Source organism: Telopea speciosissima, unplaced genomic scaffold (assembly GCF_018873765.1).
Source record: "Telopea speciosissima isolate NSW1024214 ecotype Mountain lineage unplaced genomic scaffold, Tspe_v1 Tspe_v1.0486, whole genome shotgun sequence".
Taxonomy (NCBI): domain Eukaryota; kingdom Viridiplantae; phylum Streptophyta; class Magnoliopsida; order Proteales; family Proteaceae; genus Telopea; species Telopea speciosissima.
The window spans coordinates 1-27,129 of NW_025317822.1; the positions used below are offsets into that span (position 1 = coordinate 1).

Sequence of the window (27,129 nt, forward strand, 5' to 3'; positions counted from 1 at the left end):
CCTGTGTAACATCAAAGTGAAGGGGTGGGGGGCAACCATCTCTCCCGTAAGAAGACATCGGTTAAAATTTACACTGGTTCATTAAATATCAGCATGCTAGGAGTACTTACTAGGTCAAACTCAGGAACTTCAGAGCCCACATTCTGAAAAAAAACACCCCATCCTCAGCTCAATGAGACTTTGACTTTGTTTGAAATCTTTATGCTAAAAATAGGTATTGGGTCAAGCATTGGAGCTTCCCTAATTCTCCATCCTTTGGTTTTTGGTTGGAGTATTAAGTGGCCTAATCTTTCCAATAGTTATCGCACTCTTCTCTGAGAACTAAATTCATGCTTTGCATGTGGGTGCACTTACAATACTTGAACTGAGGTAATTGAGGACACACTTCAAGAAAACCAATACAATGGGTCGATAATGAGGTTTAAGGTAAACACATACTTTAGTTTAGGTGGACTGCGGATACCCTTTTTTAAAACATATATAGGATAAAATAAGGGCTACCTTTTACTAAATGTTTTGATTATTTGCTCAATGAAGCTTAAAATCCATATACATCCAAATACTTTGTATGCATAATTACATAGATACTTCAAGTACCGGAAATAGACAGGGAAAATTAATAGCCTTCATAGATGTCAAGGTGTCTGGCGACCCTAGGCATTGGATGAGGAGCAAGGCACCTAGGCGACGCCTTGACAACTATGACAGCCTTACAGAAATCTCCCCCCCCCCCGGAAAATATCCAATTTTAATTACGGGGATATGGCGAAATTGGTAGACGCTACGGACTTGATTGGATTGAGCCTTGGTATGTAAACCTACTAAGTGAAAACTTTCAAATTCAGAGAAACCCTGGAAGTAAAAATGGGCAATCCTGAGCCAAATCATATTTTCAGAAAACAAAGAAGGGTTCAGAAAGCAAGACAACGGGATAGGTGCAGAGACTCAATGGAGGCTGTTCTAACGAATGGAGTTGACTGCGTTGGTAGAGGAATCGAATCCTTCTATCGAAACAAAGATGAGGGATAAATCTATATACGTATGTATATGTCCTGAAATAGAATATTAAATGGTTAATGACGAGTCACGTCTGTGTTGTATTTTTTTTTTATGAAATATGGAAAAAAATTTTGGAATCAATTCCAAAGAATTGAATATTCAGTGATCGAACGATTCACTCCACAGTTTGATAGATCTTTTGAAGAACTTATTAATCGGACGAGAATAAAAAAAATCAAAAGCAAAAAGAAAATCTCCACCGGCCATTTATATCTAATGACTCAATCCCACTGCTTAGAATACAAAATAACTAATAGGAAACTCTTCTATACCTATTGACTCTTAAAATCATAAAAGACTCCTACTCTTAAGCCACCATAACCATAGCCAAAAAAAAAACACACCAGTATTCAAAGTATTCAACATTCAGAAGTAGAATTTTACCTCAAACACCTAACAGTTTTTCTTATCCTCGATTAAACTCCCAATGTATTCAAAGTATCAAGGACATGCTTTTTGCTGTTAGAGCAAGGATACTTTAAGTGAATGACTAGTCCAATTGGCTTCAGCAATTGAATCAACAAGGAGGACTTATAGTCTTTGATTGCATTGTTTTCCAAATTTCCCAGGTTGTTCAGCGCGAGGTTAAGGTTTCGAGGATTCAGACCTTAAAATTTTGACTAACCAGAATGCCACAATTTGAATAAGATGAACAAGAGCCTCATTTCGTGAAATCGCCATTATGAAGAGGGAGATAACCCAACATAGATCAGACGGAAGGTTGTGCTCGACATACAAAGGATCTGAGTCTTTTCATTGTGGCATGCCGAAGAGGAGAGATAGATTCCAATCAAATGGAGGCTCAGATTCATAGGTAGAAATGTTTGCCAACCAAAAAAAAGAGAGGAAACTTTGATAGTCATATCAAAACTCTGGGCCATTTGCTGTGAGCTAGTCTAGATTTGCAGGCATTTAAAGCTGCTTTGGTTGAACATTTATCATTATGAGACAGGAAATCTAGCTACATTATCCTCAGAACCCTGTTAAAGGTAAAACACTATAATAATGTCTAAAGAGCCCTCCACACAATAAACATAACCTGCTGAATGTGCTGGCAAACTAGACAAAGCTTACACCACTCCATACAATACACAGTGACCTAATATGGTTCCCTGCAGACCTGGTTGATAGGGGTTCTAGTGTTTGACCTGATCAGGAGTTTTAGAGCAGAGGTACCAGAGCTTCAAATACAACATCCTTGCTTGTTCATGACATAATTTATTCCTGAGAGACCAATACTCAGTTAGGGTTCTTTAAGTTCTTTGATGTCATGGAAACATTGTGATCTCGGAAATGGATCAGTAACGTGGTTTGGGTCCTTTTGAGTAACTTGAACATCTCCGCAATATTGGGAAGTGAACAGTCCTAGCTTTCGTGAACGTTTCTGCAGTATCGGGAAGTCAAAAGTTTTTTGCTTTTGTACTTATTTTATCTCCAGAATGTTAAAAAATTTCATAGCATAATACCCCATCGCTTAGTAAGAAAACAATATGAATGCAAGGGAACCGTGAACACTACCTAAACTTCAGTTGGGAATTAGGCATGTGCCTTTATAAAAATGTCACTGAAAACTAGAAGTGACACTCTTCCATCAAGGGGACAAAGCAATTAATAATATAAACTTATCTAATAAATTATCCAATGCTGATGGGAAAATTTAGTTAAGCTCTACAAGTAAAATCAAAAGTTAAAACACTTACAGGCATGCCAATGTACACAATCCTCCCATTAAGAAGCAAGGACGGCAAATCTGGTGGAGGCTTCCTTGGCCTGTGTTCATTGTAAGAAACAGATCGTTCCACCTGGAGAACGACAAACAGAACAAATTCATAAATCTTTAACAAACTGGTCTCCCTAACAATAAGCAAAAGAATGAAACCAACAAAAACAAATAAATACGAAAGAATTCAGAAACAATCACAAGAAAATCAAAGCAAAAAATTCTTCCTTATTTTTTTGGGGGAAAGGGGTGTTGAAGCCAACAAATTCATTAGATAATCAACAACTCAGTATCAGGTATGTATCACAAGGAACAATTGTTAATAAATATCACAGACCGGGAAAGGCACATATTATGCACATACACAAAATGAAACAATAAAACAGAAAAGGCGAAGGACGAGGAGTACAAGGAATAGTAATCATCGACTACAGGAAATAAGATTCAATGAACCAAAATTATCTCCATACAGGAAATCCAATTAAGAAACAAAGAAAGCAATTGACCAAATAAAGAACGAATTACGAATGCAAATACGGAGCTAGAAACAAGTGTGAGAAACGAAATAAGGAACTAAAACAAATGAAAAAACGGTGTTGGAATCAAGAAGTCAATTTTAACGAGGAATTCGGGAAATCTTACTTGAGCGGGAGTTACCATGAGCATAGGAGAGTCGAAAACGTCGAGAAATTGAGCAGTATTGAAACCCAAAAGTCGAGAAAGTAGGAATCTGGAGAAGACGCAGCCACTGAGGCCAGCGTCTTCAGAAAAAGGTTCTCGAGAAGTAATTATCGAAGAAAGAATACATGATTCAAGGAATCAAAGATTACTTCCTACAAGAAACCCAATTAACAAACAAAGAAAGCAATGAACCAAATAAAGAAAGAACTACGAATGAAAACATGAAGCTAGAAACAAATGTGAGAAAACCCAATCAAGAACTAAAACACAAATTGGAATCAAGAAGTCAATTTTAAAGAGAAATTCAGGAACTCTTACTTGAGCAGGAGTTGCCATGAGCTTGGGAGAATCGAAAACGTCGAGAAATGGAGGAGTATCTGAATCCGAAGGTCGAGAAAGTAGAGAATCTGGAGAAGACGCAGCCACTGAAGCCAGTTTCTTCAAAAAGGGGTCTCGAGGGTTCAAAGGAGGCATCGGAATCGTAGCAGCACTTTTGCTGTTAGTGCTGCAAAAACTCTTGCCGCTCCCTCTTTTCAAAGCCGAAGACGAAGAAGGTGAAAGGGATGAAGCCCACGTTACTTGCAGAGATGTAGCCATGTTTGCTCTCTCTCTCTCTCTCTCTCTCTCTCCACCCACTTGTTCTAAGCTTCAAATCCCTATAGCGTCTACAACCTGTATCGTATCCCTTAATCCCTTTCGCTTCGTGTGTGATATTATTGTGTTTCAGAATCACAGAATGACTATGTGATGCTTGAGAAGTCGAAACTAGAAGAATTGAGATTGCTCATAGCTTCATACTATGGACTTATGGAGTATGGAGTATGGAGCGTCGGACCGAACTCTGAAGTCAGATCCAGGGGTTTAGAAAAAATCAGGAATCGGGACCCGGATCCGTGGCGGATCGGAATCGGCTGATCCGTTCCATGAAATGTGGAAATTAACGAAGTTCAAAATCTGATCCATCCTGACTGTCTAATCAGTAGATCTCCTCTGAACAATTATCATCTATGATAAATCAATAGATGATGGATTGATCATGAGTTGGATTGGACCAACACCCAAATATTACTTGAAAATTTGATTTTATGCAAGGGAAAATGCTCCTACATGCTAGAACCTTATATTTCCTACCCATATGGAAAGATGATGTGGTTATTGAATGGTTCTAAGTATCGGTATTGTATCAGGTGATACGTATCGGTTTTGCTAGTCATCGAAATTGATATCGTATCGATAGCATGATACGAACAAGGGGTAAAATGGTCAGAAAACTCATTTTTTAAGGAATATCAAGAGTAATTTTATCTGATACAACCGATCCAGGCCAGTATCGTATTGATATTGTGTCGATTTTGCATGTTGCAGATACCCATTTTGATACAGTGCACTAAAACCTTGGGTTATTGTGACCATTGGTAGAAGGTTATGGTCTAGATTAGGCACATGTAAATTTAAAGTCTAATTTAATAAAGGTTTCCCCCCCCCCCCCCAATCGCTATGCTTAGTGAAATATATTGGGTTAGTGTGTGATAGAGGACCAATCGAGCATCTAAATGGTATGATTTTAACTTTAAATGAGTAGAGGAAGTAGCTAAAATTACAAAAGATACCAATTTGTACTTTATATTTATCTCCCTCCATTTGTTGGCATTTTGATCATTTTACTAAAAGTTTGAATAAGAGTTCGAGCAACTTTCTTTGCGTATTTTGAACTAAAATTTGGTCATTGAGTTGTATGTGGGATGCTCTCTCTATCACATGGACTAATCCATGTATTTTCAAATGGCAAATAATGAAGCATTATGCTTCACTAGGCATAGTGATGCTTGGAAAGGACCCAATCAAAATATCTTCCAATGTGTATTTCATTTATATTGATACACTCCTATGATACTACAACTACTACTAATGTTTCTTCCTATGATCTGTTATGTAGTAGTTATTGGCTTTTAAACTGGTGTTTTCATTTAAAAGATAAAGGACAGAGTTTCCCTCCACACACGGGTAGGAGAGGGTGTGAATGGATATCGGGACGGTATTTTTGAACATACTAAAACCCTACGAGGGGTTTGTGAACCCTAGGATGGTAGGTGAACCATACTCTATGGGTAGGGGAAAACTTGTCCCAAAAAAAAAATGGACGTGTAGAAGTGGACCTTGTTAATTAGTTTAATTCCTATTAAAATGTTATCGTCCCAAGATTTAATTCCTTTTAAATTGTTATCGTCCCAAGATTTACAAAGGCATCACACAATTAGTTTTCCCCTTCAATTTATTCAAGTCACACCAAAACCAAGTATGAGATTTTAAGGCAATGTTTGGCATGCATTCTAAGTCGATTTCGCATTCTCGAATGATAAAAATAGTTGTTATTAGCGCCCGAGAATGCGAAATCGACCTAGAATGTATATCAAACACAACCTAAGTTATCGACCTAAGATTTACATAGGTCCTATCTAGTTGCAATTAGTATTAAAAAAAATTAAAGAAAAGTGAAATTGATTTTAAAAAAAAAAACACCTTTTTAATCATTGTAACTTAGTTTACTTACATGATTTGCAAACCTGCTTTTATTCCTAGTAGGTAGATTGTTGATAACATTGGTATGGCGCTAGGAGATTTTTTACTAGTTATCTCGTAAAAAAAAATGTAAAATATGTTAGGGAAAAAGTTTTCTGTCCGGGAGTGTGGCCTACACCAGCACTCCCATGAGTCTATCTCTCTCCTCCTCAAGTGAAAAGACATCTCTGCCCCCTTATTTTAAGGAGGAGAGAGATAGACACATGGGAGTGCTGGTGTAGGCCAAAGTTATTTGGCTTTGACACTAGATATGTCTAAAGCCTATGACATGCTTGAGTGGGGCTATATTCGAGCCTTTCTTTGAATTTTTAGGATTTAGTCAGTCTTAGTGTGATCTTGTTGGTCATTTAATCTCTTTAAGTTTCTTTTGCTATAAAGATGGATGGTAGTTACTTTGGGTCAATTGATCCCTCTCATGGTATTCGTCAAGGGTTCCAAGTGAGTCATATTATTATTTCAACAATGGAGTGAATTTCATGTTTGCTTCAAACCTCTAGGGATTTAAATATGTTTATAGGTATTAAGATTGCTAGGGAAGTTTCGGAAATTTCCCATCTTTGGTTTGCGAATGACACGTTTTTGTTCTATCATGGCATTCGACAAGGATGCCATGTGAGCCATATTATTATTTCAACAATGGAGTGAATTTCATGTTTGCTTCAAACCTATAGGGATTTAAATATGTTTATAGATATTAAGATTGCAAGGGAAGTTTCAGAAATTTCCCATCTTTGGTTTGCGAATGACACATTTTTGTTCTGTCGTGGTATTCGACAAGGGTGCCATGTGAGCCATATTATTATTTCAACAATGGAGTGAATTTCATGTTTGCTTCAAACCTATAGGGATTTAAATAAATATGTTTATAGGTATTAAGATTGCTAGGGAAATTTCGGAAATTTCCAATCTTTGGTTTGCGAATGACATGTCTTTGTTCTGTCGTGCCACAACTAAGGATGTTTTACCTATAAACCCATCCTTGACTTGTTTTCTGATTTGTCTGAGCAATAGATTAATTAGAATAAATGTGGAAAGTGATTTAGTCGTAGTGTCTCTCCGGATCATGGTTTGAGGTATTGGATCGGAATGGTCGATTTTGGCCAGATCGGATCGGTAGCGGTTGAGGCAATCCCGAGATTTGACCGACACAACAAGGTTTGACTGGATCGTTGATTGGATCGGCAAACCCGATCCGATCCTTGACCGATCCAACTGAATATATATATATATATATATATATATATATTTTTCAAAGTTTTTAAGTTTTTTTTTTTTATTTTTTAGTTTTTTATATTATCTTGACCGATACCGACCGATACCGACTGATAACAACCGATTTTGATCGGTCCGATCCAGATAATATCGGCCGATCTGATCCCGAAATCACAACACCCACCAACTCTGTCCGATACATGAACCAATCCATTAAAAAGAAAACGATTTTGGAGGGTTTTTTGACCGATTTGGATCGATCCGATCCCAATCCAAAAAGATTTCGGCCATGACAAATCCCGAATCCGATACCTGGATTTTGAACCTTACTCCGGATGCTCAAAAGACCTTATCTTGGTTGCTTGGGGTCAAAGAGATGACTTCTGATACGTTTTATTTGGGTACAAAGCTTTTTTCTTCTGTCTAGAGTTAGGGATTTACAGTTTTTTGTTCGATGGGTTGAGCAGAGATTGACTGTTTAGAAGACCAATCATCTTACAATACCGATACTTAAAGTTTGTCATCTTTAAAAATTGGGAGGTTTGAGGCTTAGATAGTCTATGTATTTTCCTTTCGATAATATTTTTGATAATAGTGTGATACAAAAGCGTAGATCTAGGGTTTTGAATAACATTGCTAGTGTTCTCCCAATCCTGAAAAGTTTGATTTGTATTCGTCTTGGTAACGATAAGAGTACTAACATTTGGAATGATCCTTGGATTCCTAGTATAGTTTCTTTTGTTCGTCAATCTTCTGCTCAACATGGTGCTTAGACTTTCGTTTCATATCTGTTTTATGGTTCCTATTGGAATGTTAAACTTGTTTATAGCTTTTTTCATGTCTATTTCTTCAACTATTGTTAGAATTCTTTTGATGAATATCGATAATGTTGATTTCTTTTTTGTTCTTATTCGAAATCTGTAATTTTGACTTCAAAATTGATAATGGTTTGAGAGATTCTGAGATGCCAATTGTATCATGGACTTTGTGTTTTTAAAAGACATTCATTCAAAGTTTAAAGTTTTTTGTTGGAGATTGTTTACACATGAATATTAACTCTCTGTCGGCTAATTTCTCTTCCTTATTTGGAATGTAAATGGTTTTTTAGTGTTGCCTTGATCACGCTATATTTCATTTGGGAATTTATTGGAATCAGGTTGCATTTCGAGACATCACGCCTAACTCTTAAACCCTCTCTGGTTCTTAATGGTGTGTATAGATGTGTTACTGACTTGCTACATTGTTAAATCTGGCATTGGGAGTGGGGGTTGTGATGGCGATGGTAGTGGTGTCGGGGTGGTGGGGGCATGGTGGTTGGACAAACTTGGCCGCTGCCATGGTTGCAGCCATGTTCCTGCTGATCCAATCATAGGCGGGGGCTTGAAATCCTGAAGGATATTTTAGAAAATATTAAAACCTAAAATGTGTATTTATGAATCCCAAGCGAAAGAGAATTATTCCAAGTTGATGCCTACTATTGGGCGCAACAGGAATATGGCTGCAAGACTGCAACCCATAAGCAGAAGAATCAGGGTGGTGTTTTATTTTTAATATTAAATTAAAGGGTGAGTGGTAACAGCACGTGCGTTCTGCCAATTTATTCTCACGTTGTTTTAATTCTGATCGTAGATTTGGCTTAAAAGTAATCTGAATCACCAATTGATTTTTTACTTTGTAACCGATACCCGATCTTTACGGTAAGAGCATAATAATAGCTTTTTTGATCAAGCCGGAAGTACATCTCCCCTGCGAAAACCACCATCCCAGGGTATGATGACTTTGGCTACAACATCTCTCTCTCTCTCTCTCTCTCTCTCTATCTAGACTCTTCTATGTCAAATCTTTTCTTTTTTTATCCCCGCAACCTTGTTGACTGAAACCATACCTCTGATTTGTGGAGTTATCCGCCATGGGTTGTCTCTCCCTCTCTCTGCTCCTCAATCCTCTAGGAGATCTGAATCCTTGTACTTTACTTACATTATTATTTCAAAGACTTTAAATACAAGAGAAACCCGCTAAAAATTAAGAAACAAAGTTTGATTGGAACTTTGGCTTTTTTCTTGGAGAAGATCCCGGAGAAGATAGGGATCCTTCCGGACTCAAACTTTTCCAGTAGAGAGTTAGAGTTTCAACACAGCCTGATGTTTCCACCACCGCCCCTTAACAGTGATAAAGATGCCTGAAGATTTACTGAAAGTCTATAACTTTGAACTTCTCCCTCACTTCCACTTTAGAATTATATTACCACAAAGATTCAAGAATCATTTAGATTTGAAGATAAGCTACAAAGGATACAGTGCGTCATTTAAACTTTGAACCAGCAATCTGAATTGGTTAGTTGGGCTTCTCTATTTTGTAGCCACCCCTCCCCCTCTCTTTCCCCAAACCCCAAAGTCAAGGTCTTTGATCATATAGAATGTCAATTTTTGAGATTTGGGTAGGTTTGAACCCGAAAATATATATGGTAAGCTTTTTTTAATCTTTAGTGCTCTCTCTCTCTCTCTCTCTCTCTCTAACACAAATATATTTGCACACACATGTACATAGAAAAACGAAAAAGGGAAAACCGGAAAAGCATAATCTCGGTATTTTTAAGGTTGTGGAATTCTTGAACGATCTGATGGGGAAGAAGCTCAAGCTCAATAAATTCCGTCAGGGATATCATAGTATGTCATAGTAAGTGGGATCTCTCTCTTTGTGGTACACTATTGTAGATGGATGGTAAACGTAGGCAACGAGAGCCAGATCCATTTGTACGATGAATTGCAGGTTGCAAGTTGCAGAGAGGGGCGTAGCAAGAGAGAGAGGCCAAACCCAAGGAGGTGGGGCAAAGGGAAGGAGGTGGGGGCAGAGGGAGGATGTAGGGCCGGGGAAGAGAGTATCGTGAGAAGGGAGGGAGGTAACAGGTGGATCGAAGAGTCCCAATAAAGATGTCGCACGGTAAGATATAGGAGTTGCAGAGGATGGATGACTTTAAGATAAAAACGGTAACATATTGTCTTGGTTAATTGATAGAAAAAGGTTCAATGACTGAGATTTAATTTAAAGAAATCGACGATTGAATGTGATCAACGCACTCTGAACTAATTTTTAACCACGTCCTGCGAACTTTTAGCCTAAATTAAATTACTACTTTCAATTTTACCCATTAAATTAACCATGTGCTCATTGAAAAGCAAGAGCGAAATCAATTTTATTTTCAAAATTGAAACATTTTCTCACCTCATGAAATTTATCTAGAAATCATACCAACTCATAATCAACCATGACCGATCATTCCAAAAATTGCGTTTGATATGCATTCTAGGTCGATTTTCTTATTCGCAAATGATAAAAATAATAATTATTGCTCTAGAATGTGAAATCAACCTAAAATACACATCAAACTCAGAATCAAGTTTCAGGGTTTCAAAACTGAGGGATCGATTCTAAGGTTTTCAAGAATGATTTCGATCGACAATTTAAAATCATTGTGTAGCACATAAAGGATCAAACTTCATTAAAACGAACATGAAAACAGTATCCTGGTAACAGGAAAAATACACCATAGTTCAAATATATATATATTTTAGGGTAAACAACATCATAGTCCATAGGTACTTCATATAATTAAACAGTGTAAAATTCAAACCCAGTTGCAGAGAAGAGGGACGCAACAAGTCAACAACTGAACAAGCCAAAGTGCAACACACGATACTCCATAAAACAAATACCTAAATTTATTGACTCTCTCACATCCAAAGATCTTCTCATTGATCTACGACCGAAGCCTCTACCTCAATTGGAAGAAGGGTGGGCCCAGTTTTATCTTCCTTGGTTTCTCCGAACACCTTAGCTATCCTTTCCACAGGAATAAACGGTAGAAACAATGATACGGTGTATCCTCTCTCACCTGCACAATATACAGCATAATTATACTTCTCTGACCAATAAGCTGCGGTGGGGACCACAATCTGAGCCACTTGAGGAAATAGAGGGAGCCGGTTAAGCGAACGCCAAGCCATCACGGCATATCGCTCGGCCACCGGCTCGTACTTGGCGTATAAATCTTTGGCGGTGGGCTCGCACTTGATGTACGCTGTTTTTGCTATATCTGTGGCAGTGTCCACTACGCCAGCACGCTGGACTTCAGAAGCCACGGCTCGAGCCACCTCCGGAGCCTTTTGAGCTGCCAAGAAGGCGTGGCTCGACACGTCCTTTATCAGAGATGGTACGTGGCGTTCTAGTTCGCTTACAGATTCATCCACCTGTATAGCCACGTAAGAAAAGAAAATTTTAGTGTTTTTTTTTTCGGTTTCTGTGCCAACAGAGGTGTGAAACCGGCGGATCTTCACCACCGGTTTTGGAAAATAAGCGCCGGAAAAAAAAAGAATAGATTCGGAAATCCAATTCGAATACGAAAAAGAAATTTTGTAAGATAGGAATTAGGAAGTAATAGATTCGAGCCTTGCGATCGACGAATTTGAGGAGTTCGAAGGGGACGTCATGGAGTTTCTCGTATACAGGGCTGATGACGGTCTTGACGGTGCCTTCAACAGTTCGAACGCCAGGTTTCAGAGGACCGGAGCTCTCCTTTGCGTACTCGTAAAGAGTCGAAAAACAAGTGAAGATGTTAAGTGTTGCGACTTGCACGAAGTCCAGATACTTGAGCCTCTCCTCACCATCTTGAGACTGATCAACACGGACACAAGGGAGAAATTAAGAGGAAGTTTTTTTAAAAAAACGTCAATTAAAGACTTAAAACCCTAAAAAAAAATGATATCTAGATCCGTTAGTTATCATGATCAATCTCCATCACAAAACCCTACAACCTTCGAACCTTCTGTGGAAGAGCAAGTGACAAGGAATAAAGCAACAAAGAAACAAGAAACGAGAGGATCATATTTGCGTCCTTACCAGTTCTGGTTGCCGTTGCACATCTGCTTCAGCCATTGTTGTTCTATTTCAATCTTCCAATAACTGTAAAACCTTTTATTCTTTCTCCAAACACCGAAATCAAAGCAAAACTAGAGATGCGAATGAAACGGTAACGAAGAATTCACAACCCACATATATAGTTAACAGTTGCGACGATTCCTTTTATAGGTGAAATTCTCGATTCCTTGTGACCGATCGCTGCAAAAAGATCCGACGGCCAAGATGCAAAGCGATATGTCACGTATGAACGGCTGCTTTGTTTGTTTCGTCTTACTTTTTAAATGTTGACTCTTTTTTTTTTTTGGGTGGGGTGCATGGTTTGAGGTATTGGATCGGATCGGCCGATTTTGGCCTGATCGGATCTGTATCGGCCGATTCCGATCTCGATACCGATCCAATCCAACTGGGGTCAGAAAATGTTGACTCTTCGAGGCTAAGATACTTCAAAGCGAGATGACTTGGAAAATTGATGTTTTGTGTACAGGTTTACATGTAGAAGAAAAGCCATGTGACTCTGACAGCTCACGCATACAGATACGTGTCGATAAGTAAAGGTGGGTCCGTGTCATATATTCTGACATGGCACGGATTACTATGTTTCTGTCGGGCACATCTCTCGATTGGAGAATAGAGAGTTTTTCAGACTGATGGGGTAGGTTTTTTTTTCGATAAAAGACTGATGGGATACGTAAAACGTAGGATTCGTGATTTCGTTGCGTCGTTTAATGGGAAGGAAGGAGATGGAGAGTGGGTGTCAAAATCAAATCCAAACTGTTTGTTGAATTGATTCGAATCGTTTAAATTGAAACCGTAAAAAATTTAAAAAATGATTTAATTATGATTTAAAATTGAAATAGTTTAATTAAATGGTATTGAAACAGAATATTTTACACTTTAATCGAATAAATTATTTAATTCTCTTAGATGTATAGTTAAAACTATTTATTGAATCCAAATTGAACTGTTTAAAATTGAAATTGTGATCCTTTTTAATAAATAGTTCAATTATGATTTCAAAATTGAAACCATATATTTAAACATTTTAAACTGAATCGAACCATTTACGACCATTGGAGAAAGATAGTTTGGCGATTGAGCACACGTTGTTGTTCGTCAATCTACAGCTAAGGAGTTTCAAGATAAATGGGGCCCATTTAATTAGGTAAATTGGTTCAGATGGAGAAATGTGTGTGATCGGGTTTAGAAACAGGAATGGCGGTTATGACTTGTGAACGAAGGAATGCTATGCTATACCAAGCGTGTTTGGGGGCTGTGGCCTGCGGGACTCATGGTTTCAAAAACCAGAATCGGCATCACCCAATGAGCATTGAACAGCTGGTTCTTTGAGCGTGTGTCAAGCAGCCTAATCATTGGATGCTCATTGGATACTCATTGGGTGAGGATCACGATTCTTGATTCTAAATCTTTTAGCATTGAATCACCGTTCCTGATTTGACAAATCGATTCTAAGATTTTTGGGATTTATTATGGTCTGATCTAATTCAGATTGAAAGTTTCATACAACAATTTGACCCTGATTTTAAGTTTAAAATCTTTGGTGGATTGTCTTACTTACTGTCTTAGTGACATTACTGTGGACCTACCTACAAATTACCCGCCTTCCGCCAAAGCATTTCCCTGCCAAAGGATAGATTCCAGTTTTGAGTTCAACTTGTTCCTCAATGTAGGTAGCAATGTGGACAACTTTGGCTACCTAAAAGAAAGATTAGATGATGCACCAAAATACAAAGCAAAAAAGGAAATGAAAGGTGGTTTCCTTCACTCGTTGCCAAGGAAATATTCTTTTGTGTCGGTACTTTTTTGGTTGAACATTAATAAAGTGGAATGAGGATCATAATGACTATTGACTAGGGTATTTTGTTTTTTAAAAATTAGATAATATTGTTTCATTTTAGTTCTCATTTTAAAAAAAATGAATGGAGGTACTTTAGAATATTTGTCCAGAAAAAATATGAACAATTCTTGGAAATTAAAAATATCCCCACCCTTCCCCTGATTAGGATCATTTCTAAGGAGCAGGGAATGCCCAGGGCATTGCAAGTCGTTGGGTTGTGTTACGCACAGCCCTAAGCGTGCATCAAGATGTGTGGATGCCCCCTGGCAGTACCCTGGGTGCATGCCTCCCTAGAGACAAGCTAAATGCCCCTTCCCCCCTCGCCTCCCCCCCCCAAAAAAAAAAAATCTCCTTCTCCCCACCCATCCATCATCATCCTGGGGTTCATAATCCCCCTAAGGGTTTAATATAATCTCAAAATATCATCCAGATACCCTTTTCCACCGGGCGGAAGAAAACCTTTACCACACTTCAAATTATAAAATTTCTCTAAACCCATGGCAAAAAGATTTAAGAGAATCAAGTGTCATCATTCTCCTCTGTCGTACAAAATCCGCCACTATCTTTGAAGTTTCATCTGCCATTTAAGATAGAATAGATACAATTCGATCCAATAATTTTTTTTGGGAAATTACATACCCCTCCCCTGTACTTTAGTCTAATTACATCTTTCATTTTTATATTTTCTTCAATTACATACAGACCTCCTTTGGCTGACGGTGTTAACCTACTATTAGTTATTGTTTGGAAAAGACTATTTACCCTTGTTCTAAAATACCACAAATAGAATTACAATGATACCCTTTTCGTCATCTTCAACCTAAAACACCTATTTCTTTCCTCCTCCACCACCAGCACCACCACTGCCACCGTGGATGGTGATATACGAGGATCTAACCACCAACCAACGAAACTCAAATTTAATATTAACCAATTAATGGCCAAACAGAAAGCTCATATTTAAGGATCCCAAAAGATGGATTCATGAGAGCTTGCATTAGAAACCCGAAACACCTTCTATAGATCAAGTGTTAGAAAAAGAAAAATGTTGAGTCAATATTGGATATTGGACTCAATATTGGATTCCTCTAGTAATAGAGATCTTTCCTTGTCTAGAAACATTTGAGGGCTTGGAGATTGAGTCCAAAACTCAATATTCCTAGCCCATGTGTGCTTGCCAATTTAAGAGTGAGAGGGTATATCATATTTGGGGCGCCGTTCTCTGTGGCGCAGCGCAGGCTGCGCCCAGACACATGGTGGTGGGTGCAATGACCACCCTGCCCCCCTGAGCGGCAAGCCCATGTGCCTAGACACAGCCTGCACTACGACACAGAGAACATTCTCCCATCATATTTATACATGATATTGCCCAAACCTCATGAGAATCTCACATCCTGGGAAAAACGTGGAGCACTCCCCTCCCCTCCATCCTTCCTCTCGCTCTCTTTCTCTCTTGGTGTTTGATCTTAGAGATAGTCTAGGGTTTTGATAACCCTAGAATGTAGAGGAGTTTGCTTGATCGTGTGAGAACACAAAGTTGTGCGTGATGTATGGAACGACTGCGGAAGGGTTATTTTCGATTCAAGGTTTTGCATTTGAGAAACTCAAGGTAACAATCAAAACCCTCTGTTATTCTTGTTATTGAATGCCATCTCCCATCAGTAACCTTGATCCTTAATCGCTTTCGTGGATCGCTCACTGATTTTATTACATCAAGCTCATTCATTCCATTGTTTCAGATCGGTTGCAGAATGTGGTATAAAGGGGAAAACCAGAGGGCACACGCAAGTTGTTCTGCCAGCTTTGCATATGGCTTTGGAAAATCTGAAGGGGAAAAATAGAGGGCACAAGCAAGTTGTTCTGCCAGATTTGCATATGGCTTTGACATACCGCCACCTCCATCGCCGTCTTTGTCTTAGGCTGGCTCAATTATATAGCCAAGAATGCAGGGCAGCAGTCAGAATCGATCCTTCTTACCGAAGGTCTCATCATCCATAATGCTGTAAGAAATTACAAAAACTAAAGTAAGAAAATTTAAAAAGAAAGGAAATGATGAAGCATTTATGCTCAAGAAAGGTCAAATATCATCTTATGATATCTAGAGAGGCGTCAACTCTTCCTATTCAACTAAAAATCATCATACCCAATCAAGAAATTGAGTATTCGAGTCAGAAAGTTCATCATTTGGCCTCTTCAAACTATATAAAAAAGAGAAGAAACAAACGAAGGTAAACCGGATGAAAAACTGAAAACCTAATTCCATAGTCGTGTGTTAAAATTGATAACACTATCAAGGACAAAATTTCCAAAAGAATTGTGAAGAAGAAGAGAGAGGGGGAGGAACAGTAGAAAAATAATTAGGGCTGTGTAATCTGGAATTGTAGAATATGAAACCAGAAGAACCAGCTATCGTGATGACGACACAATGTTCCCTGATGGATCATACAAATTCGAAACCTACAAAACAACGATTCTAACGATCCATGGGAGTCTTAGTAGGGTTTCTAGTTCATAACACCACAAGCTTGAGGGATTTTTCTATTGGTGAAAGGAAGAAGAAGATGATGGAGAAAAGAAAAAGAAGATCAATAGAGGAAAAGGTTCGGCTGGGTTACCTACGGTTAGGGTTTAATGAAGTGGATAGGAAGAGATGGCAGTACTCCATTTTTTGTTCTTGCCCGAGTTTGCAGGAGAAAGGGTCAAGAGTTAGTTTCGGGATTAAATCAAAAGGGTAAATAGACCAGGAGAAAGATTCAAGGGTTAGTTTGGGGATTAAATCAAAAGGGTAAATAGATCATCTCACAAGGACCCTTGGTTAGTTTGGGGATTATGAAAAATCTTACTGCACCACGTCAGCACAGCACTAAAAAGACAGACGCTAACGACACAGGTATAATAGTATTTTTTTTAAACATATAGGTGAATAGGCAGAGGAGGAAGGTGTAATAAAGCAAAAGTATAGGAGAGGGATATGTAATTTTCACAAAAATTTAAGCTCCGAGTCTCAGCTAGTCAGCCCTATTTGATGAGTTAAAGCTGTGATCGTTTTTAGCGTGTGCAGTCACCACGTCTTGGATTGATTCCACCTTTACTTCAGAGAATGGTTTTAATAATCAGTATTTGTAGATATAGATACGGATCGATCCGAATAGATTGATTGACTTTTTATTTCCTTCTGTCAGGGTCCGTATTCTTAAGACCAATGAATTTATGGACCCATTGTAGGCCACTATACTTCCATTGGTGGACGTAATAGGGAGCGAGGCCCATGAATCAGGGTTTAAAAATTGGATCGGATCAGAATCACCTAAGGCAGGCTCGGGGTGATTCTTTACGGAAAAACCTAGATGGCTGGACCTGGAATACACCAATTCCGGGACAGAAATCGGCCGGGACCATCCAGATCCGAATTCCAAGTTGTTAAACCCTGCCATGTTTGATATGTAATCAACACCACTCCGTTATATGTTAAGATTTTCATTTTTTTTCAATTCAGAAATTGAACAAATTCAAAATAGTATCAAAAACCAGAAAAAAACCTCTACGAATTTTACCTTCTTCCCAATTGCAAGCTCACCTTCAGTCTGCTTCAATCTCCGAAAACGTTAATGGGAGGATGAGAGAGAAGAAGATAAATACAACGGTTGTCTACATCCCCTGTCCCTCGCCGCCCTTTTCCTTTCAGTCTCCTCTGCCCTTTCTCAAACTTTAATTTTCTCCCATTCCCTCCTACTTACCCGTTCCTATGGTTCCAACAACACCAACTACAAAGGCTACACAGATATCGTTTTCTCTCTTGATTAACTTCTAGGTGTAACGACTGCAATTCTGATAAAACAAAGCATTGTGTGTCGCCTTGCACGTCCCATCTGCCCTTTCCTGGAGTCAATGACTATTCGTAACTACTACTGCAAAACACATGCCCATCCAACAAAAAATAATGTAACTTATCAAAAATTTTAAAAAGAAGAAAGCAATTATATAGTATTTACACTCGGCTCCAACCAGGTTGGTTATTAACACAATTCATATAGAGGATAGATGTAGTACCCAACACGCTCTGGCTTTGTGTAAAAGCATATGCTACAAGCAAAAGAATGCCATATACTATATATCAGAAACTTTGTTCTCACCCCAAGAGTTATAACTGATCTTCTCAGTCATCGAGGCAAAGAAGCTCCAGAATTCTGCGACTGCTGCACTAGGCCAGACCCCACAGCATCCTACAAATGAAGGGATATTCCCAGTTATAGGTTTAACAAATGGGTCCGGATTCAACATTTACTAACAGAAATAAAGTGGTTCATCTTATGGGACACCAAAAAATTACATTTCGCAAGGCCAGAGATGCATAAAGGACTGCCCCTTACCTGCTTGTGTACAGGGTCAGGGCATACCTTGAGCAAATATAGATTTCAAAGCAATTCCCTGATTCTGAACGCCTGGGTCATCCAGACATAAAGGTCATCCTACATAAAACTAGCTTTCTTGCCCGAGTTCCAGATAAGAAGGAAATAAATAATCAAATCTTTTTGCAAGTTCCCAAATGTGGATGTTTAGTATTAATAAATTCAGAACTTGAAATTGAAATGTCTGATCTTCCTCTATTACATTGCCTCCAAGGTAATTTAATACCCTTTATTTGGTAGTCATATGTCAAAATGAATTTTTTTATTGGTCAGAAGAAAAGCTCAGTTGTCAAGCTCTTTGATTTCACTAGCACTGATTGCAAACTTAACCCATGAAATGGAAGAAGACAGGGAATGAAAAGCACTAAAAAAGTTGGGAGAATCAGGAGATTTGGTTGGCAAGACAACTTTCTTCAAGTCAAGAGCTTGGGTCATCCTTTCTGAGATTCTTGACTTATAGTAGCATTAGCATTCTGAACATTTAAGGCCAGCGATAGGGTCATGGGTGACATGTTTTCCTAGGGTCTATGGAGTATTTGAACGAGGAATAACAGGATAGTCATCAGAGAGAGTAAATGGCATCCAATATCCATGTACTTCATACTTGCTAGTAACACTATTGTCATGGTGGCATGCTTTTCCCTTTTTTTGTTGAATAACTGCACTTTTATTGTAAAAACAAAGAACGAGCTGAAAACCAGGCAAGGGCAACAGCTCTCTTACCACAACAAGAACAAAGGAGAAATAAAAATAAAAAATAAAATTATTAATAAGGAGACACTAACTCAAACTAATCTATCAATGGAAAGAGTTCCGTAATGCCAATTCAGTCTATCAAGTCATTGTTCTTACTAGATGTTCTGTTGTATTACATCTTTTTTTATTATTATTTAATGCAGTATACACTGATTTCTTGCCCCTTTTTTTGGTTGGGTTATAGTCCTGCTTTTTGTACTTGCTTATTTATTCCTCTCATATTGTCATTATTCATCAGGAAGTTTGCACAGAAAATGACAGATTACTTGGTCAACCAAGTATTTTTCTTAATTTTTTGCACGATATTGAAACTCAAATGATAAAATAAAATCTATATCCTAGAAAAAGCTAGTATTTCATCAGAATTGTACAAGGACTCTTGTAGCAATTGATAGTGAGGCTTAAAAAGAAGCTACAAGATGCTACTTCATAGGTGGAAGTACTGACATGATGTACACCACTGTCTAGGATCACTGCCCCTAGGGAGCATCAATTATACAGACAACTAGAAATCCTTCGTACTAGTATAATCAAACTTCGGGATTGCAACAGATGATGTCTAAATAAACCCCCTAGAAATCAGTTCTTTATCTCTTTATGACAACCGGTAAAAGGGGTTAACAGTGTATACCTGAGATTGTATTAGGTGATGAGCTTGCTGATCTTGGGTCCATGCATATGCCTGTGGTTGAGACATTCGATAGTATGGCTCCTTAAGATCAAGTTTGCAAGAGGATGTCTGAAGTATTCCTCCTTGTTCAGCACCAGCGCCCCACATTTTAGCTTTTCATAAATAACCCACCAAATGTTAGAAACCAAAAGAAACTTTCTATTTTTTTATTTTTTTTTTTCGGGGTGTTGGGGGCGGGGGGGGGGGGGGACAAGGGAAACTTTGACCAGTGCACATTGAGCAGCAAAGTCAGTCTAACCTGACATAGTTAGGTGCATTGTATAGCTCTGAGCATTGTGGGCAACCATGCAGAGTCGTCCAGTAATTTCTTGTCCAGCCATGACATATATTGGTTGAGATAGAACACAGCGTAGCTGGTACCAGTGGGTTGTAGGTGCACCAGGAGCAGTAGTAAGCCATCTTTGTACAGAACTGCAAATCAAATCAGCAGGATAGTTGTTCAAACATCAATAATTGACCTCAAAAAAAATGAAAATACGAAAATAATTAATACAGTGGTGCAAGCACACAGAAGGAACAGAAAGTAAAGTGATACAACAGAAAATAAGACTGTAGAATTATGGATCAAATGGTTACCTCCCATTAAACAACACATCAAACCAGCAAGCCAATCCGTGAACTCTAGCGCCCACAGACGCAATGAAACTCAGTGGGATTTCAATTTCATACAGTTCTTCCTCCTACAGAATGGAAATAGAGAATAAAATCAGAGAATTTTTTTATTACTTCAACGAGCTTCAGAAGCTATTAACTTCCTTTCAGAAGTGTACGTAGACCAAGCAGAACATGGAGGAAAGTATAACCACTAACAAGACCCAACATAAGATGTTGGAAAACATAGACACCAACACAAATGGAGGATAAATGAGATACAACAGTTTAATAGAGACTCAATGTGAAGAAAATGCTTCAGAAGCATATATTTAGGTAAGAACACTGGTTATATCTTGAATAAGATTATATGTAGACAAGGAAGGCACCAGAGCAAAGAGTGGCACTTGCTACCAATGGAATATGATCTCAACCATTAAGCTACTGAAAGATAAAGTGTCTTTCCAATTACAAGCAGGGGTTCAACTGTTAATCTATACCTTCACAGAAGTAAAATCTATAGTATGGGATATAGCTGGAGCTACCAATAATCTGGGATCGAAAGCATCGACCACAGGCTGTATAAAGAGAACAAAATTAGAAAAAAATGAATGATGGCAGTTGATTACAAAATCATTATATTACAACATAATATATACACTAACTAATCATTATAATACAGCACAATATATACACTAACTCATTCAAGGAGAAGGAAGAGCTCTGTTAAATGGAGAATGGAAGATAATTTGGATATCATTGACAAATCACAGAGCATAAAATCCATGAATAGAAAGAAAAAAAATTAGTACCCAGAACTAGAGGAAGCAATGGAACTTTGCTGCAAAAATATGAAGGATATGAATAACATACTGTCAAGTACAAAAATAGGCTAACATCCATTGTACCTAGATTCTTAAAAGCCAGAGGAAAAGAACCAAATATCAAAAGATAAGGAAAATCATTTCCTCAATCAAGTTATCACATTTTCCAACATGTTCAGACAAGCAGGGAATCTGGCCTCCATCAAGTATTAGAGCAGCAAAGCAACATCCACCTCTCCCGTTTAATTTAGAACTAACTGATAAGAATTTCCCTTCTCTCACAATAGAAATGAAAATATGTATTATCAATTGAGACTTGCAAGACATTCAACTTCGTGTAGAAAGTACCTTAAAGGTAGGGGTGCAAATTAGCCGGTTTCGTTCAGTTTCAATTGGTTTCACCCAAGGGGTCACCTCAATAGACCGAAACACTAAACCAGACCGATACTTTTATCGCTCCTGGAATCCACAACTGAAACCGATAGCTTTTCGATTTCAGTTCTTTTATCGACCTCAGCCTGTTGGTTTAATACCAGGCCTGCGACCAGAAACCAACCAATAATAGATATTGGGCCATAATAGGGCTGTGACCCTTCCCTCGCCCCTCAAATATGAGGTTTTACATGTTCCAGTTTTCAGTCCAACCAGTCAATCCATTAGTGGCCCATAGCTCCTTTTAGTTTCAGATCGGAACATCCGATAACTCAAAAATTACAATCCCCAGGCTGAAACCAGACCAATATATGAAATACTTGGGCGTTTTCGTGTCTGGTTCAATTGGTCCCTATCGGGTCAATCTTCTTATTGACACCCTAAATTAAAGAAGTCACAGGAAAAAGAAACGACCAAAATTTCAAAAGAAATCAATATAGAAAGGGACAATCTAAGTGCAACTTTGCATACTAATTTTTAGTGTTTCACAAATCACAACCTGTCATGTGGCAGTAAATGGGCGGGGATTACGTGTGATGGAGGAGTTGGTACAATTTCAGCACTATATGAGCCAGAGGAACTGCCTAAAAAATATAAACATGTCATTTTCTTTTTCTACATTCATTTCCTTCTAGTGACAATTTCGTAATTTTCTGAAACTTAAGGTCAAACTCTTAACCACTAATCTTACTCATTTGGGTGAAATTTCACAAGTGAGATGAGTGCAAGGCCCTCTATGACACACCCATATACCCCCAAAAGGAAGATTGTCAAAGTTGCTAGTTCTATTAACCGGAGGTTATATTTTACATAAATGAGAGTCTAACCTAATGTGTGCCTTTATGAAATACTAATAATCACCTAAACTCGGTCACATTTCACATAAATGGGAATCCTAATGTGCCTTGATGCAAGACAAGTAATCCACTTGACAACATAAACTTTTCATTTTGGGGGTTGCTATTTTTGTTTGGATGAGTTTCATATCTGTATTTCTTTATTGACACTAGGAGGCCACTTAGAAGTGGTCTTTTTTTACTTTTAAGTCAAAGTAGGAGTCAACATTAGGGGTTTATCCCCATCCCCATCCTGATTGGCAACGAGAAGAGGAAATTCATTAGTTGTGTCAAAGAAAGAAGCATTGGTATAGATTATGACAAAGAGAATATATAAACACTTAATCATCCATCCAAAAAAAACAAAAAAAACTTCAATCCTTTGTATTGACTACTGATACTTTTGATGAAACAAAGAATTTTTTTTTCTGCTAGCAAGAATAACTTACACTTCCAAATAAAGTGACGCGACCTTTTCTTTTCTCTACACCCCCCTTCAAATCCTTGTGACAACACCTACTCAGTAAGCAAATCTTATGTTTCTGTTTTATTCAGTTTAATGTTTTTTGTTTAATTTTCCTGCAATTCTATACGAATAATTTGCTGTTTTCTATTTATATTAGTTCTCTCCTCAATACAAGAAGGACAATCTTCTTAGTTCTTCTCATCAACCTAGGCACCAAATCCTCCTAACCTGGATTTCCCTCAATGTCACTGGCTGCTTTATTCATGCAAAGACAGCACAAGTTCTATTTGCTTGATCATTGCAGGCTTGCAGCCCTAGGTGTTCCCTAGTTGAGCAGATAGAACCTGATTTGAAAACTTTGAACATTAGTTAGTATATAGAACTTACGCTTTGTTATCTTGCATTATGTAATTGTTCCTGATCACGATGAATTTTTCTATAGTTGTCGGATATTATTGTCATACTGTGTTAATTGTCATAAGCAATTTCATACTATCATTGAGACTTATTTGTTAAACAGTCTCTTAAAGTTTCTAATTATTTTTAATTTGGTGTATATACAGTGTGCTGTTACTGCCAAAAAGGGTCAAGCAGGCACCACACTTTGCATCTCTAATCTTAATCAATTTTGAGTTTACATGCGAAATTTCAAGCCCATTTCGCAGCTTGAACCTAAAACCTGAAAAGACATCAATGATACCAAGACAAAACCTTTTTACCTCTTCCCTTTTGTCAGCCTTTTAATCCTTCTAATGTAATTCAAGACCTAGGCCCTGTTTCTCCATGTAAAACCTAAGAAGTTCAGGATCTGCGATAAATTTCTCAATTTCAACCCCTCTTCTATATACCTAAACCTGTTCTTTTGCCTTCAAATTTTTAACTGTTGAATTCCGTGATACTGGCTTGTCAATGAGACAGTGGCCATGCCTTTATTTATAATCTTAGAATATTACAAATATGGAAGACTTGCTTAACACTCAACTAGCACATTTAACATGTGCATAATGAACCTAGACACTATAGGTACAAGGACGATATTACCCCTGAACCCATATTACAACACTCCCCCTCAAGTTGGAACATACATATCAGACATGCCCAACTTGCTTACAGTAGGCAAAAATAACTTAGTGCTTATTCCTTTGGTAAGGATATCAGCCAGCTGTTCACTAGACTGGACAAACAGAATACAAATAATTCCCTGTTCCAATTTCTCCTTGATAAAGTGCCGGTCAATCTCAACGTGTTTGGTACGATCATGTTGGACCGGGTTGTGAGCAATGTTGATTGCCAACTTGCTGTCACGGTAGAGCCGCACTGGAAGATCAATATTCATACCCAAATCTTGAAGAAGTCCCTTAAGCGATAGAAGTTCGCAAATACCCTGTGTCATAGCTCTAAACTTAGCTTCAGCACTTGATCGGGCTACAACCGCTTGTTTTTCGCTTCTCCAAATAGTCAAATTACCTCCAAACAAAAGTGCAATATCCAGACATTGACTTCCTGTCATCAGCGCTGCCAGCCCAATCTGCATCTGTGTAGGCTTCTATCCGGAGATGGTTATGCGACGAATACAAGACTCTTTTCCAGGAGATGACTTGAGGTAGCGAAGTATTCTGTATGCTGCCTCCAAGTGAGAGGAGTGAGGATCATGCATGTATTGACTTACAACACTCACAGCAAATGTGATATCTGGTCAAGTATGTGAGAGGTATATCAATCGGACAGCTAACCTCTGATAGCTACCCTTATCCATTGGATCACCTTCCTTACTCTTCAAGTGTGTGTTGGGCTCAAGAGGGGTATCTGCTGGTTTAGACCCAAGCATCCCCGTTTCACTCAACAAATCCAAGGTATATTTTCTTTGAGAGAGAGATATGCCATTGGCTGAATAGGCAACCTCAATCCCCAAGAAGTACCTTAACCTGCCCAAATCTTTGACTTCAAATTCGGTCCCCAAATAAGTCTTTAGCTTCTGGATTTCCTATGCATCGTTGCTCGTGATTACTATGTCATCAACATAGACAATAAAAAATTGTCACTTGCTGTCCCATTCTTTTAACAAACAAAGTATGGTCAGCATTGCTCTGTTTATACCCATAAGCAATCATAGCCTTATGGAACCGGACAAACCAAGCCCTTGGTGACTGTTTTAAACCATACAGAGCTTTCTTCGATTTGCATACCTTTCCCTATGTCTTTGAGGAAGTAAAACCAGGAGGTATCTCCATGTAAACATCTTCTTCCAGGTTTCCATGCAGGAAGGCATTCTTCACATCAAGTTGTTGGAGTTCCCAGCCTTTATTTGCAGCACAAGAGATGATAACTCGTACAGTATTCATCTTTTCTACAAGGGCAAAGGTCTCTTGATAGTCAATTCCTTGGGTTTGAGTAAACCCTTTGGCAACTAGTCTTGCTTTGTATCTTTTCACTGAGCCATCAACCTTGTGCTTCACAACAAAGACCCATTTACAACCAACGGGTTTCTTCCCTAGGGGAGGACTCATCAAATCCCAGGTCTGGTTCTTCTCAAGGGCAAGCATTTCTTCGTTCATTGCATCCTTCCATTTTTGTTCAGCTATTGCTTCCTGCCAATTATTAGGGATGGAAACAGAGGATAAAGAAGATATGAAGGCACGGAAAGCAGGAGTGAGAGAGTTGTATCATACAAAGTTGGAAATAGGATGTTGTGTACAACTCCTCTTTATATGACTAGGAGCAGGACTAGCAGGAACAAATGTTGATTGAGTAGGAGCAGTGGTGGTGGTCTCTTTGTACTAAGGGCCATGCTAAGGAAAATCAGTAGTTCCCCGAGAGTAGGTTTGTATATTGTTCTCCCCCTAGATCGGTTGTTGCTCAGTCTGCACTTATTGTTCCTGACTTGTAACTCCATCTTCTAATTCAACAGAGACATCCTCTATTGTAGGAACCTCAATATCCAGAGGAGTGATCAGTGGGACCTCTTCACCACTTAAAAGCTCCCCCTGCAGAGGTGCCGGTTGGTTAAAGTAGGCTTCAGATTCGCGGAACACCACATCCATATTAATAAACACCTTCCGGGTAGGAGGATGATAGCACTTATACCCCTTCTAGGTAGCAGAGTACCCAAGAAAAACACATCGCAGTCCTTTAGGGTCAAACTTACCATGTGCATGGTTATTTCTGGCAAACACAACACAGCCAAAGACCTTGGGAGGAACCACAAAAGTGGATTTCCCAAACAGAGTGTCCAAAGGGCAGCGGCCATCAAACTCGGGAAAGAAGCCGATTGATAAGATAAGTAGCTGTAAGAATAGCATCAACCCAAAAAAGAGTCGGAACAGCCATAGTAAACATAAAAGAACGTGCAACCTCCAAAAGATGTCGGTTCTTGCGTTTAGCCACTCCATTTTGAGCCGAAGTGTCAACACAAGAAGTCTGATGTATGATTCCATGGCTGTCCAAGTATGAGCGAAAGGCACCATCCATATATTCTTTCCCATTATCTGAGCGGAGAATCTTCACTTTGGCATCGAACTATGTTTGGACCATTATGTGGAAAAGAGTAAAACATGTGAAGACATCACTTTTGCTATGCATCAAGTACACCCAAGTTGTCCGGCTAAAACAGTCAATAAAAGTGACAAACCATTGAAACCTAGAGGTAGAAACAAATCGGGCAGGGCCCCACACATCAGAATGTATCAATCCAAAAGGACTCAAACTTCAATTATCAGAAATAGGAAAACTACTTTGAGTTTGCTTTGCCAAAGTGCAAGCATCACAAGAAAAATTATGTTTATTACATCTTTTCACCAAACTAGGAAATAAATCAGATAAAACGCCAATTGGTGGATGACCGAAAACGATGCCAATACAAAAAGTGCATAATCAAAATCAGAACACAGGCTGAGATGTCAAAGCTGCCTGTGAACTATCTACGTACAGACCACCAACCACATTACCACATGCAATCGTACTGTTCGTTGCCAAGTCCTGAAACAAACAATGGTTGGGGAAGAAAGTTACTTGGCAGTTTAAATCCTTGGTTAGGCTACTAATGGAAAGCAAATTAGTAGTAAATTTTGGGACATGCAATACAGAGGAAAGACTAAGAGAGG

General features: G+C 38.5%; 3 protein-coding genes across 3 annotated transcripts; all 3 read right to left on the minus strand.

The window, feature by feature from the left end:
* Positions 1-2,705: 2,705 nt before the first annotated feature.
* LOC122648125 (ATP-dependent Clp protease proteolytic subunit-related protein 3, chloroplastic-like) lies at positions 2,706-23,709 on the minus strand. The gene is made up of 3 exons (XM_043841376.1): positions 23,702-23,709; positions 3,779-4,070; positions 2,706-2,861 (listed from the first exon to the last, which is right to left on the minus strand). Exons 2-3 carry the CDS (start codon positions 4,055-4,057, stop codon positions 2,721-2,723), a joined length of 420 nt encoding a protein of 139 aa, XP_043697311.1. The 5' UTR covers positions 4,058-4,070; positions 23,702-23,709; the 3' UTR covers positions 2,706-2,720.
* On the minus strand, positions 11,002-12,233 carry LOC122648124 (stress-related protein). The gene is made up of 3 exons (XM_043841375.1): positions 12,149-12,233; positions 11,699-11,923; positions 11,002-11,499 (listed from the first exon to the last, which is right to left on the minus strand). Exons 1-3 carry the CDS (start codon positions 12,182-12,184, stop codon positions 11,002-11,004), a joined length of 759 nt encoding a protein of 252 aa, XP_043697310.1. The 5' UTR covers positions 12,185-12,233.
* On the minus strand, positions 18,034-24,563 carry LOC122648126 (probable histone-arginine methyltransferase CARM1). The gene is made up of 8 exons (XM_043841377.1): positions 24,321-24,563; positions 24,115-24,203; positions 23,884-23,956; positions 20,972-21,085; positions 20,457-20,560; positions 20,119-20,291; positions 19,821-19,972; positions 18,034-18,247 (listed from the first exon to the last, which is right to left on the minus strand). The coding sequence occupies exons 1-8, from the start codon at positions 24,561-24,563 to the stop codon at positions 18,185-18,187; spliced, it is 1,011 nt and encodes a 336-aa protein (XP_043697312.1). The 3' UTR covers positions 18,034-18,184.
* Between the last annotated feature and the right edge of the window lie 2,566 nt (positions 24,564-27,129).

Excerpts from the sequence above, each read along its gene's own strand:
- LOC122648126 (XM_043841377.1), bottom strand. The coding sequence starts at position 24,563 with ATGCAGATTGGGCTGGCAGCGCTGATGACAGGAAGTCAATGTCTGGAT. Across the intron at positions 24,204-24,320 it reads TCTACCGTGACAGCAAGTTG|TCTAGTGAACAGCTGGCTGA; the intron begins GCAATCAACATT and ends CTGTTTGTCCAG. Across the intron at positions 20,292-20,456 it reads GATGTGTTGTTTAATGGGAG|TTCTGTACAAAGATGGCTTA; the intron begins GTAACCATTTGA and ends TTTGATTTGCAG.
- LOC122648124 (XM_043841375.1), bottom strand. The coding sequence starts at position 12,184 with ATGGCTGAAGCAGATGTGCAACGGCAACCAGAACTG. Across the intron at positions 11,924-12,148 it reads TGCAACGGCAACCAGAACTG|TCTCAAGATGGTGAGGAGAG; the intron begins GTAAGGACGCAA and ends CGTGTTGATCAG. Across the intron at positions 11,500-11,698 it reads TCAAATTCGTCGATCGCAAG|GTGGATGAATCTGTAAGCGA; the intron begins GCTCGAATCTAT and ends GTGGCTATACAG.
- LOC122648125 (XM_043841376.1), bottom strand. The coding sequence starts at position 4,057 with ATGGCTACATCTCTGCAAGTAACGTGGGCTTCATCCCTTTCACCTTCT. Across the intron at positions 2,862-3,778 it reads TCATGGCAACTCCTGCTCAA|GTGGAACGATCTGTTTCTTA; the intron begins GTAAGAGTTCCT and ends GTCGTTCTCCAG.